At 49.7% G+C, this 13,931-nt stretch overlaps 1 protein-coding gene across 1 annotated transcript in view; it reads right to left on the bottom strand.

The window, feature by feature from the left end:
* The window catches only part of DNAH10 (dynein axonemal heavy chain 10), a 64,783-nt gene that overhangs the window by 49,035 nt on the left and 1,817 nt on the right, over nucleotides 1-13,931 (bottom strand). Inside the window, 20 exon segments of the mRNA XM_061561089.1 lie at nucleotides 1,290-1,544; nucleotides 1,960-2,184; nucleotides 2,433-2,589; nucleotides 2,872-3,079; nucleotides 4,234-4,398; nucleotides 5,100-5,251; nucleotides 5,892-6,052; nucleotides 6,285-6,464; nucleotides 6,952-7,128; nucleotides 7,475-7,648; nucleotides 7,973-8,038; nucleotides 8,040-8,168; nucleotides 8,765-8,963; nucleotides 10,300-10,490; nucleotides 10,980-11,210; nucleotides 11,743-11,900; nucleotides 12,661-12,706; nucleotides 12,708-12,743; nucleotides 12,745-12,834; nucleotides 13,292-13,408. Of these exon segments, the coding sequence (XP_061417073.1) occupies nucleotides 1,290-1,544; nucleotides 1,960-2,184; nucleotides 2,433-2,589; nucleotides 2,872-3,079; nucleotides 4,234-4,398; nucleotides 5,100-5,251; nucleotides 5,892-6,052; nucleotides 6,285-6,464; nucleotides 6,952-7,128; nucleotides 7,475-7,648; nucleotides 7,973-8,038; nucleotides 8,040-8,168; nucleotides 8,765-8,963; nucleotides 10,300-10,490; nucleotides 10,980-11,210; nucleotides 11,743-11,900; nucleotides 12,661-12,706; nucleotides 12,708-12,743; nucleotides 12,745-12,834; nucleotides 13,292-13,408 (3,117 nt within the window).

The following is a 13,931-nucleotide window of genomic DNA, read 5'->3' as shown; positions in this document are numbered from 1 at the left end:
GTATATGAACGCCTTTAAAATGGAACAAATCAATGATTGAATTTGTATAAAATGACATACATTCCTCTGTCAATCCACTCATAAGTGAAGGCCTCCCTACATCATATCAGTCGTGGGGGTTGTCTAACCATGCGTCTGCCGCACACCCTTCAGCAGCTCCTGACACAGAATCGTAGTCATGAGCGGAAGCAGAGGCAAAGAAGGATGGCACGATCTCAGTAAGTGCACCATTCATTTATGCATTGTATTGTATTACAGTATATGAGCGCATTTAAAATGTAACAAATTAATTATTGAAATTGTTAAAATTACATACATCCCTTTGTTAATCCACTCCTAAGTGAAGGCCTTCCTACATCATCATATCAGTCATGGGGTTGTCTAGTTATGCTTCACCACGCTGTCAAGTGTCGGTTGCTGAAAGGAGTGCCCAGGATTGGTTCAGATGTCATTCGCCACCGTTAGCCGTGGCCGGGAATTGAACTTAGGTCGCTTGATTCGGAATGCAGTGAGTTAACCACTCTACCACCGCTCCACCCTCATTAAAAAATATATTGAATTCAAATTAAACTTTCTATTCACTGTTTATTAATGGCCGTATTTTTGACAGTAATTGAAAGTGCGACTACATAGTATATACATGTCACGAGACAAACGAAGTTGCTTACTTATGCCAGAAAGGGTAATACATTTAATTTATTTTATCTTTACTATCTTGATATTGGCAATAGGGGTCCCATAGAAGTTGCTTATAATATAGATTGATACCAAATTAACATTTTACCACTCAGGTCACGATTGTATATGTATGAATGTTGATCTTCTTTCGCATCGCACATAGTCAACCGTGCTAATCGGAGGTGCTGTAAGCCTCCGCACGAAGCAGCTCACAGCAATAACGCTCAGGTTCGGCACGCCGAGACTGGTCACTCAGAACGCAGAATCAGAATCTTTATTTATACTGGAGGAAGCCGATGAGCTACAAATCAATTTTTCGACAGATCTCCAGTAGGCGCAGCTCAAAACATTTCAACAACAAGACAAAAACACGACAGAACTGTGGAGAGGGATCACATTCTAGATTTGAAGCTTTCGTGACTGCAAGGATTCATATTCTTAGGTTTTTTCGGTGGCTGTGACGGTTCCACCTGAAGACGGAAGCTTGTGTTGCCTCTGAAACGTCGTGATTTTTATTTTATTTTTACTTTTATTAATTTTAATTTTTTACCTACGTGACTTTACCGAAAAAACCTAAGAATAGGGATCACGTTCATCGACGAGGCACCCACCTGCAGCTCGTCTCTCAGCCCGTGCAGGTCCTGTCGCGCTGACTCGTTGAGCAGCTCGCCGAGCGAGAGGACCCAGGCGCGGGCGTGCCTCCGCACGGCGTCGACGAGCGGCGCCAGGCGCAGGAGGACGCAGTGCTCCGTGCGCACCGCCGGCTGGCCGCCCATCTCGTCGCTCACACGCCGGTAGTACTGCAGCTTGTCGTCGTACAAGATCACCGAGGGCCGGCGCGACGCAAACTTCTCCATCTGTATAGCCTGCGGTGAGGAGGACGAGGAGGAGGTCGAGCAGATCGGGGACAAGGTCAGGGTCGAAAACAGGGCTTCGGGTTACAGCTATGACGTTGCAAGTAGAGCTGGGAGGACTGAGGCGGTTAGGTTGATTAATCGGACAAAAACTGGAATCGCCTCCTGTTTTTTGTGATCGATTACTTGGCCCCAACATCCAGGCTACTGAAGTTGGGACACCCCCCACGAGCGGCAGATGATGCCAATGATGTCACCTCCCATTCAGTGGCACACGTAGGAACACAGGTGACACCTTCCCCTCCCCCCCCAACTATTCCATTCCATTTCGCACTAATGACACATTCGCAAATTCTTCCAGTAACGAAACTGATAATCGGACGAGTAAATAATTACTTCAGTAATGGGATAGAGTGTGCCAACATGCCTTGTCCATCTTCCAGAGCTGGCGGTACCGTCCCCAGCGCACAAGGGGGCGCGTCAATGAATGCAGCACACGCTGCATGCCCTGCAGGGCGGCCTGAAACAGCTCCACGACCGCCGGGTCCTTGGCCACGTCGGCGAAGAAGTTGAAGATGATGGGCTCGTCCTCCCCACGCACAGGCTGTGGTGGCGTCTCCAGGCACGTGCCGTGCATCCAACGCACAAAGTGCTACGACAAGGAGTGCACAAAAACATCTCTGAGGCAGCTCTGATATATCCGCTTCCGTGGACCGTTCTCTAACACGGCACGGCAGGGGGGTGGGGTGTGTGTGTGTGTGGTTTTCTCTCCCCTGAGAGAGTTACAAATGAATTCTTAAATCTCATAACATACCGCAATCGCGAAAACAGTAGTTTTCAAACATTTTATCGAAATAATAATTCTGCGCCGGGCATTTGGGAGTCCCATGGGGCCTGTACCTTGGTGGTCTCCACGCAGCCACTGGCCGAGTGAAGCACGAGTTTGTAGACCTCGCCGGCGGCCGGCTGCAGCACTATGTCAGGCGCCGAGAGGGCGACGTCCAGCGAGAACAGTGGACGCTCGCCCAACAGCAGAGAATTCAGGCGCTGCAGGTTCCTGCGGTAGGAGGGCACGCAACACCGGACGGCAATTCACAATTGTCATGAGTCACTCGCAGTAAATCACAACTATGAACGAGGACGCAATGCAACTTTGCAATGCGAGGTCACAAACCCACTTGCTGTACTGCCATCTCTTGAGCAGCCCGTCAGGTTTGGGAAATTTACAATTTCTGTACATGATCCACAAACCCTCGTCTCCAAAGTACTGGATTAAAGATAGACTACAAGGGCATGCCTCCAAATCTGGCTATCGACCCCTGGAGCAAATGACACGTACCTCAGCACCATCTTGCGCAGAGCCTCATAGGCGCGACCCTCCCAGTACGCATAGTAGGCCCCTAGGCGTGGCGAGCGGCCCGTGTTGGTCCCGGCCACCACACCCTCCACCTTGGTGAGCAGAGGCCCCACGGCCAACCACCGGCGGACCAGCACATCCACGTCCTGTGCCCGCGCTTGCTCAACCCTCTCAAAGAATTCCTTCACCCCTGTGGAAGAAACAGTCGCGCTTGCCTCTTCCCGTGTCGCCAAAACAGACCCCCATAATGCCTTGCTTCTCACGCTTTCCAATGACAGCATTTATGCATTTGCTTTGTTGTCCATCATGGAGGGGGAGGGGGTGGTGGACGCGAGTTGTAAAGACAATGCAATATGAATCTTGACTTAAAGCTTTCGTGACTGCAGGAATTCATATTCTTTGGGTCTTTCGGTAAAGTCACATGCGATCGAAACGTCGTAGTTTTTTGTCATTTTCTTTGAACCTATCTACATGACTTTACCGAAAGACCCAAAGAATATGAATCAAATATGAATTTACTTGTAAAATTTGTCTTGCTATAAAGGACTTACACTCTTGAAATCCTGCTTAATTGATCAGAGGACTGTCCAAAACCTCAGTGACATAAATCAGTGCAGAAATTACCAATATGCACAAGTGTTTGGCCATGAGAGCAACACGTGGGCTTCTATACTGCTAAATAAATACCTCCGCAGATAAACGCATGATGGAAACATTGTGCAATCCATAGGTAAAACATAATTTTTCCCTAACTTGTCTTTAAAAAAATTATCATAATTCATTTATGGATAACACGAGATCAATGATTCCAATTTCAAACTATCACAGCGATCAGTGAATCACCTTGTGCCATAAAAACCTCTCCAGTAAATTACATCGCAGAAACTGCTTCACAAGTCATTTCACAAGGCCTCTTTAGGTCATCCTCCTGGAAATAGTACCCTACTAAAATACAAATCTGTTATTAGGCAATGCCAACAATGATGGTTGTCAGATTTGTGTCAACTTGTGCTTACACATAGTGGTGCAGTGTTACACAACAACAGCAGCTGCCGCCATTCGCCAATACGTAGTGGCAACATCACCACGGCGCTTGTGCCAGGCCAGGTGCACTCCGAGGCCAAGTGAAGTGTCGAATGCTCGCTGATGGGAGGTCATGGGACAGACCCAGGTGCCATGGGCTAACTGACTGCCAGATGCACCACCTGTGCCCCCTACTGTGCGAACTTGCTGCATTTTAGCTGCCCGGCGATCCGCTCCCATTGGGAGTGTCGCACACGTACCAGTTTGGCGATCCAGATAAGCAAGAGAGAGAGAGAGAAAGGGAGAGAGTGGCACGCCTACCTGGGACATCATCGTCCGACTTCGCAACGGGGAAACGGAAGAGGTCGGCGGACTCGATAAGCGCCAGCTTCGAGGTCACGTCCCTCGCATTCTTCTGCACCTGGGCCACAAGTGACTCCAGCTTGCTAAGCGCCACCTCACAGCGCGAAATGTAGTCCGCGATGCCTGCACAAGGATCACGGTGATCGGCACCATTTAAAAACTGAGGAAAAAATATGCTCTTGGTACCCCTTTAGGAATCATTTACAACCCTTTGTCCATTTACGTCTGAATCAAGGCATGAACCACACCATGCCAGTCATGGAGACTGTAAAACCACACTTTACCACGCTGGTCAGTTGGTGAAGTGCGTGTTGGTGAAGTGGGTGGGGGGGAGGAAGGGTCCATGGCTGCCTCAGACATCACTCAATACTGATGTTAGCTGTGGCCTAAATTGAACTCAGGTTGCCAGATCTATTGCGCGGAGCGTAAACCACTGCATCACAATTCGCCCCCAATGCCTGTGGACTGCTTGAGTTAAATCTCATTTGCAAGACCCCATTAAGGCAACCAAAGCCTCAATAGCGGATGGTAAGGCCTACACTGGTGAATGGACCTAGGTGAGGCATGATTATGATGATGACGGTGATGTTGGCAATCACAATGATGATCCCACACCTCCGATTATCACGGTTGGCTACATACGGTGCCAAAGAATTCAACATATGTACATTCTCATCATGACGACGATAATAACAACTACAACAACGACGATATAATTATGATGACAATTAGAACGGAGATGACCACAATGAAGTCGATGGCAATGGTGATAGATGATAATCAACACGATGACGGTGATGACATCGATGAGGAGATTGGCTTACCGAGAGAGTTCCAGTTGAGCCTGCGGTAGCCGGGCAGCAGCACCTTCCACAGGGCATGAAGGTGTTCGTCCAGCAGCTGTGTCTCTGCTTCGCTCGCGCTGCTCAGCACCACCTGCAGGCTGCCCAGTAGCCTCTTCAGGCCTTCCACGTACCTGCACACACCGACCACAGAGACCAACACTTTCACACAGATGAATCTGCGCACGGAGACAAAGATCACCCCATTGAGTTTCATAAACCACGGGAGCAAGGGTATACGAGAGAGTGGTGTGGTCATCGCCACACCCAGCCAGCTTCCTCTTCCGAGTGTTGATCTTTACACACTGCACCAGGTACCCATTTAAGGGTGAGTCGGCCAAGGGGAGACCCAGGCCAAGTTCTGCTATAACTTGTAACTAATATTGTCCATGATTAATAATATAATCGAACTCAGGTTACCAGGTTCGCAGCGCAGTGTCATAACCACTATACCACCACCCGCCACATGCACACACATTCACACACCACATGGTGCACAGGTGCGCACATACTACACGCGTATTAAGTGAATGCAATTAACATGTTTGTGCCAACTTCTCTGTTGCAGTGTCCCCGTAAATGTTTGGATACCGAGAACAAAATGCCAGATAACAACCCCTCCTATGCCCCTTATAGATTTTATGAGTCTCCCTCGGATCTGAGACCAGGAGAAATCTGCCCAACCCGGCCCCTTCCCAATCCCTGCAGCCCTGCACCGCCGCCTCCCTCAGGCCATACACCCTTTGAATTCTCCTGCTGCGTCGCACCACTCACCTGTGGTACTTGTCTTCCTGCAGCGTGACATTGCGCGCCAACTCCGGCACCGTGTAGCCCAGCGCCTCCATGCGCTTGGACTCGGCCATCTCTTCTAGCAGCTCCGGGGCGAAATTGACGGCATAGCGGGCTCCTCGCGGCGGGCAGTCCTCGCCGTACTCCTGCACGCGGCATCAACAGCAGCCAGGCCAGGGGTAGAAGTGTGGAGAAGGGGGTTGGAAATGGAAAGAGATGTGGAGGTGAAGGAGAAAGTTTGAGTGTAAAGGAGGAAGCGTTATCCGCGTTGTTTTTTTTTTTATCCGGGCAATCCCAGTAGATAATCGAAACTGACTCCAAGTGTTTCCAGGACAAACTTCAAATTGCAAAAAGATAAACCCCCAAGGCACGTCTTACACTGCTGCTGCTCTCGATGATGGTTGTCCCTTGCTCGGCGGAGTCGACGGTCACACGGCACAGCAGGTTCCGGCGCAGGAGTGCCGGCAGGGCCTGCTCCGTGTCGCGGCGCCACTGCTCGTGACGAGAGTCCTCGTACTCCTTCACCACTCGCGCAAACTCCACGTACCGCCTCCTCACCTGCAGCGGGGCCACGACGCAGTCGCGTTTAGACGGAGTCGCGTGTGATCGCGTTTGGACAGCACTACGTAAATAAATCCATGCTGTCTTGTCACCCAGGACGCACACTCTCAGTCCAGGTCACTCTTGCAAAAATTTGACTCTCTTGGTCTCTTGAGTTCTCACCTGGTTAAGCAAAAAAAGACTCGAACCTGAAAAATGTCTGCAAGATTAGAGGCATTCGTCTATTGGGATGCATCTTCCTTTAATCCATGACGAAATTGAACCAAAAACGAAGGGCATGGATACTTAAAAATACTCGGGCAGGACAGGCAGTGGCGTAGCTATCGAATGTGCAGGCTGTGCAACTTGCACCAGGTCTCAAGGGCTGCAGGGGCCGTGAGGGGTAAGGGTTGAGACTGTATGGGGGGCGCAATTTTATTCCGTGCGCCAGGGCCCATGCCAATCGCGCTACGACAATGCGGGCAGGTGCTGCGGGCACACGTACCTCCTTGCCCTGCTCGGTGGCCAGCATCCCCTCCGCCTCCTGGAAGCGCACGATGGGTCGTTTGGCGCGTTGGAACAGCGACCTTGCCCACAGGATGGCGCCGGCTGCGGGCGGCTCGCTCTTACCCACGGGTGGCTCAGATGCGTGCTTCGTGAACAGCGCCTGCACGACCTCCAGCTGGTGCCGCCATACACAAAGGGGCGCACGCACGCGCGTGGATGCGCACACAAAAACAAACACAAAGAACCCCCGTGTGGCTGTTAATAGACCGTCGAGGCAAGTGCCTTCATCCAGCACCATTTAAGTCTGACACGGCGCACGAGGCATCGAACCCAAAAAGTGCCCTTTTTAAAAGGTTCAAAGGTCACATGATTGGCTGTTGAAGCATCTGGAAGAAGAAGAAACTACAGTTGGAGAAGCATTTTTTGGGTTATATCTTTCCTTACCAATAATTGTTTCATTATTAACACTGGCGGGCTGGTCTTCAGTGGGCATGAGAATGGTGTCTGTGCGGAAGCCCCACCTCTTTGCAGTACTGATCCAGAATGTCGTTGAACTTGTGCATCATCTGGTTGTTGATAGCGCGGCGCGAGCGACGGATGTGCCGGAACCGCTGGAGCATGTCGAAGGCCGCCTCGGCGGAGCGCAGACTCCGGAACGACTCGTCTATGAAGCTCTTAGCCTCCTCCTCGATTGCCTGCGTGACCACGGCAATCCCCCCCCCCCCCACGGCATAATTTGCCACCGCGAAAGGCAGATACTGTAGATGCTCCCTCGTTATTCCTCACATTGCTCAACTGTCTATCAACCCACTCGTGTTATTCACATGTCTTCTATATGTGGGGGCACAGAACAGAGTTCTGCTTATATACATTTTTAAAAGATTAAATTGTCATTAAGGTTACTTTTTAATAAACCAGGTGTTTTGTTTAACCGGGTGTTTAAACAGGTGAGAACGGTATGTTCTCAAGAGACCAGGATAGTCGCACTTGCAAGAGTGAGCTGACGGAGCGAAGCTCACCCTGACTTGGCTGCGGAAGGCCTCCATGACGAGCCGCCACGAGTGCGTGTGTCGAAGGTCGAAAGGGGTCGAAGGGCAGGTCGCGGAAGGGCACGGCGAGCGCGTCCACGCGCTGCACCACCTCGTCGATACGCCGGGCGTCTCCCGTTACCGCCTTCAGCTCCGGCCCGAAGATGTTGTAGAACTCCTCCAACACCTGTCCATCATCCGGCACACAAATGCAAAACTATTCGTCGAACAAACATTTGAACATGTGCGTGTTTTCATTGATATATAATACAATTGCCATCCTTGTGAGGCCGTGGGTGGCGTCAGGTATGTAGTGGCTAGGCAGCAAGGGCTGGGTGAATTGAAAACTAATTTCTTTAGAACTGCTTTTTGTATTTAGTTTATTGTCCTTCCCCTGCACATCTGATTAGCATGGTTGGCTACGTACGGTGTGAAAGAAGTTCTACATACATACAATGAGCACGTCATTATTGCTCTCCAGGATCACAATCTTTATTTTAGACTGGAGGAATCTGGTGACCTATAAAGCTCTTCTTCACAAATGTCCAGTAAGCTCACTCCATACATTTTAAGGTCAAATATTATATACGCTATCAAGAAGGACAATTGCCTCAACGTCGGTTATGTGCTGCCCACAGTTTCTGCAGAAGATTGAAACAGAGCACCCTGGTAGTGGGGTCATCGTCACAAGTCAAACAATTGTGATGGTGAGCGCGTGAATCATTTACGCATCTACAATCCGGGTCGGCGCTCAAAAGAACCAAGCGGTGATAAGCGACGTGCCTGTACGACATCGTGCAGGTCCTGGCAGATGGACGCCATGAAGTCGGTGCTCTCGAACAGCAGGCGGCGGTCAAACTCCCAGCGCTGGTCTCGGCCCGACGCCTCGATGCGAGCACGCACCTCCAGGTAGGACTCCCGCCAGAGCTCCAGCACGCGGCGAGCCTCCAGCGCTCGCGACATAGCCAACTCGCAGTCCTCGCTCGGAGACAGGGGGTGGCCAGTAGAGGTGGGGGGGAGTGGAGGAGGAGAAGCAGCAGGGCGAAGCGGGATCGAGGGATGGTGAAGAGCAGGGCACGCAAACTCAAAACCTTGATGCGGAAAAGGGCATTATTTCTGTTCGTTCCGCACTTTGGGACAATACGACGAATATTTTCGGATTAATTATTGCACATTTAGGCCTCAATAGACCAGGGGAAGATGCAGAATATCTTTGGAATTGGAGCCTGTTGTAAACTCAACACCTGGCCAAAACTAAAGGTAAATGGATATTTGAAAGTTGAGGCAACCAAGGGGAGGCCCAAGGCAGGTTCAGAAACCACTTTCAACTGAAAAATTACGATGATGATGATGATGATGATGGCCAGGAATCAAACTGTCATCACCATAGGCCAGGGTACAGAATGTGGTATGAATTAGGAGCACCATCGTAGGTGCAGTCAACGAAAATATTTCTAATAAATCCAAGGAAAATAAGTGCTCATAATTTCGATTTAAAGCTTTCGTGACTGCAGGGATTCATCTTCTTGGTTCTTTCGGTAAAGTCACGTAGAAGGGAAGTAATAAAATAATAAAAATAAAACATAATAAAACAATTCTCACGACGTTTCGGCCACAACGCAAGCAGCCGTCCTCAGGTGAAAACCAGGTCCGTCGAGGCGACAGAGTCTGAATGAAACAGCACACGAGCTTGGTGCATATATATAAGCTGGGCGCATTGACAAAGGAATTTGCATATCAAAAGGAATTTATAAATATGCTAAATTCCTTTTGATATGCAAATTCCTTTGTCAATGCGCCCAGCTTATATATATGCACCAAGCTCGTGTGCTGTTTCATTCAGACTCTGTCGCCTCGACGGACCTGGTTTTCACCTGAGGACGGCTGCTTGCGTTGTGGCCGAAACGTCGTGAGAATTGTTTTATTATGTTTTATTTTTATTATTTTATTACTTCCCTTCTACGTGACTTTACCGAAAGAACCAAGAAGAAGTGCTCATAATGTTACGAAAAATCACAAAAGGGGTCAGGCCATATGTGAAGTGTCGAAAGCTCACTGGCAGGAGGTGTTGTATGAATGTAGAACTTCTTTCGCACCTTACGTAGCCAACCGTGCTAATCGGAGGTGCGGTGTGACGGGTAAACTGACTGAGATGACTAACAGATGCACCACCTGCGCTCTCCACCGTGCCAATACAAGGATCTTTGACCAAAAATATCTCACACACACGCACAAACACACATTGCGGGGGCGGCAGGGTTGGGGGGGGTTAACAGGCAGTGCACGAAACGACGAGAGATGGGCCCCGGGGGACTCACCTGAAGAGGTCGCGCACGTTGAGCACGCGCCGCACACGCTCGCCGATCTCCCAGGCGATGCGTTCCATGAGTGGCACCATGCGCTCGTCCTTGTTGTAGTGGCGCGAGATGATCCACACCATGCGGAGGGCGCCCATCATGCACGGCACCGTCTCCAGCAGCACGCCAAAGCCGCTCCCGTGCGCCAGGTTCTGCCCCCCGTCACACGCCGCAATGCCACCGTTAACATTACCATCAAGCAGGAAGCCCCTCCGCACGGTTAGACTTCGAGCAATCTGCTGTTAGACACTGTGGGTTGTGTGAGATCTACTGCCGCGAGGATATTCAACATCGCTCTTCGATGTTTTTTTGGGTTGTACCAGGAGCTGTTTGGAATGCAGTCCAATGTGTCACTCCACCTGTATCCAAGTGATTAACAGCACAACCACGAAAACCTAAGCAGTATATTCAACAGAGCACAATAACATTTGAAAATTGGTGTTTGCTAGGCTAAAGTATTCCCCTTCCTCCAAGACGTGATTAGTGTGACTGAAATGCTGGCAGTGGTGGATATATATATGTGGTCGCGGGCCATATGAAATTAAGTTGTGGGCCACGTCCAGCCATGGGCTGTAGGTTCCTTATTGCTGCACTACGGCACCACCAGCCTCTCGCCCGCACCTGCCCGCTCGCCCGCTCACCTTAAAGTGGCGCTCCAACGTGGAGAGGAAGCGCACGTTGTCCTTGGCCTCCACCTGCAGTGCCGCCAGTTCGGACGCCGTCAGCTGGAAATTCTGCAGCGCCACGGGCTCGGCGTGGCCCAGGGCGGCGAGCACGGCCAGGGCAGCTGGCGAACGCAGTTGCTCGCACACGGCGCTCAGCACTGCGCAGCGCTCGCGCCAGAAGTCCACTTCGGCCAGGGGGCCCTTGCCCTGTCCATGACAGTGCTGTTAGTGCTTGCGCCAGGAGGAGTTGCTGCTGCTGCCCCCCCGCCCGCCACCCCACTTCTCATTGAACCAGTCTACTCGCCCCATCACGGTCCTCTACCGAGATTGAAGCTGCCACTCCTCAGCGGTTGCGAGATGCAATTTGCATGAACGATGCAATAAAGAAGGCTGTCTCTGGTGTAGGCCACTCAGTTTCAAAGACAATCCATATATTATCAGAGCATGTTTGTTTGAATATTTTGCCACAAGTATGTGTGGTTAATGCGGACTTGATGCCTTGCAATAGGTACCTATTTGGTGGCTGAACATCTTAACACCTGATATATTTTCCCATCATTTTTATGCTGGCAAAAAATTACCCATAGATGATTTACTTGTTTTATTTTAGAGCACAGAACAATGCGATGATAGTGTTTCCCAGGGATTATATTACTGTATACAAACTGTACCTCATTCCACATGCACGTGTGACTTTTGAGTTGAGGTTTTAGGTTTTAGTCATTTTCACCCAGCTTGCCTGCGGCGTCTTGCCCAGCAGGCTCTCCAACAGGCCAGAGATCTGGGTTTGCCAGCCAGTGACAGCTCTCTCCAGGCTCGCCACCACCACAGGGTCACCTGCCAGCTCTCTGGGACTCCGTCCCTGTTCCATCTCCGGCATCTCGAGCCGCACCTTGCCTGCGAACGCACACATTCCCATACCCTGTGTCTGCTGCATCTTGGTATGCGTGTGTTCATTCGGTGACCAGTCATTGGCGAACAGTCAATGAAATATATATATTCTTGGTTCTTTCGGAAAAGTCACATAGAAGGGAAATAATAAAATACTACAAATATTAAACAATAAAAAAAAATCCCTTCTACATGACTTTACCGAAAGAACCAAGAATATGAATCCCTGCAGTCACAAAAGCTTTAAATCAAAATTTAAGTCAATGAAATAGCTAAGGTTTACCTGAAGGAATTCACAAATTGTTTTGGCAGTGCAAATTCAACAGGTTTAGTCATCATTCTTACAAGATACATATTTCTAAAGTCCTGCTGATTTTTCTTTGGCTTATACCATTTCATCAAACCTTGCATACTAAATCATGTGTATATCCAATATAAATAAAGCCATTGTTTATTACACGAAAACTTACTTATAATGCTCAAGAATTAGGACACACTGTCCTAATATCCTCTCACAGTCCTTTGTCAATCCACTGCTGGATGAAGGCCTCCCTATGTCATGCCAATCATGAAGAATTTCGTTTGACCATACTTCACCACACTATCAGTGCGGGTTGACGAAGTGTGGCAGGGTCTGGGACTGGTTGAGATATCACTCACCACTGAAGATAGTCCTGGCTGGGTCACCAGGTTCAAAGCAGAGTACGCTAACAACTGCGCCATCAGTGAGCAAGTGAACGAATGAGCGACGGACAGACGGACTCACCCTGCAGCTGGTGCACCGTCTGCTGCACTTGCTGAGCAAACTTAGGCCAGGCTCATGAGGAACTCGTCTCGGATGGTCAGCACGGGAGTGCGGCTCGACGGTCCCCTCTGTGGCATTGCCGCGCCACCCCTCTCCCTGCCGGTACCGCGAGTAGGCGAGCAGAGGCGCGAACACCTGGGCCGACACGCAACGCAGTACGGTCTCCCGTCGTGATGAGGTCTGAGCAGGAGGTTCTAACAGAAAGCAATTGTGGTCTGCCGTGTTTGAAATATGCTGTCCAAATTGATCTCTGTTCAGGACATTGTAGAATAATGAATGTACTGTAATTCACTGAACTGGATTTGAGTTTTATTTTACGTGAAATTGTACGAACGGATTAATACACGAATTAAAATGTAACACATCTGTTAACCACGCTGTGCCTTATTACAGAGGTTATATGACTAAACTTCACCACGCTGCTCAGTGTGGGTTGATGATGGGCAGATCCTAGACCTGTTCACGTTGTTTGTTGTTTCTTTGTTGAACTTCTTTCACACCATTCGTAGCCAATCGTGCTAATGGGAGGTGTGGGGAGGGGGAAAGGACATCAACTACTTACCCTTATTATGCTATAAGGTGTAGCGGTTACCTGCGTGAGTGTCTCGTGCAGGGAGGCCAGTGACCCGGCACCCAGCAGCCCCACCTCCACGAGGCGGGGGAAGCTCACACGCGGCCTCCTGCATATCGCTCGGCTCATCCAGGCGTTCTAAGAGAGACGGGAGGAATGCACGGAGCGGCCCGGTCATTAATACGAGCTCAAATCATAGCGTGGCTTCTTGCATTTGCTACCGAAGATCGATAGACAAATCACTCAAGCGCTTTGATTGCCACGTCATCGAGTTGAATCAACCTTTTCATTACAACTTTCTGGCCGCCATAAAAGGGCAGTCCTCGACAATGCGGAGGGCTGTTTGTTGAGCACGTGGGGCTCATATACCAAGATGATGCCAAATCACCATGCAAAATTCACCGTATGCATGTTGAACTTATTTTGCACCAAACGAAGTAAACCGTGATAATAGGAGGTAGCCACACATCTATTTATTAAGCCTGATCCAAGGCCATCTGAAGAGCTGAGAACTATGTACAAGTGTAACTAATTTGTAGTTGAGACGGAAGTTGGTCTGATCTGAATCCCAAACTTTCTTCCAAGATTTACGTGGGAACATGACAACACAGGATGGATGCGCATTATTTATATTTTAAAAAATGCCTCGAGTAGATGTAAC

The sequence above is a fragment of the Lethenteron reissneri genome, chromosome 27 (genome assembly GCF_015708825.2).
Source record: "Lethenteron reissneri isolate LAM-NWPU_2019-01 chromosome 27, ASM1570882v1, whole genome shotgun sequence".
Taxonomy (NCBI): Eukaryota; Metazoa; Chordata; class Hyperoartia; order Petromyzontiformes; family Petromyzontidae; genus Lethenteron; species Lethenteron reissneri.
The sequence above is the reverse complement of the archived record's forward strand: the minus strand, read 5'-3'. Positions and strand labels throughout refer to the sequence as shown.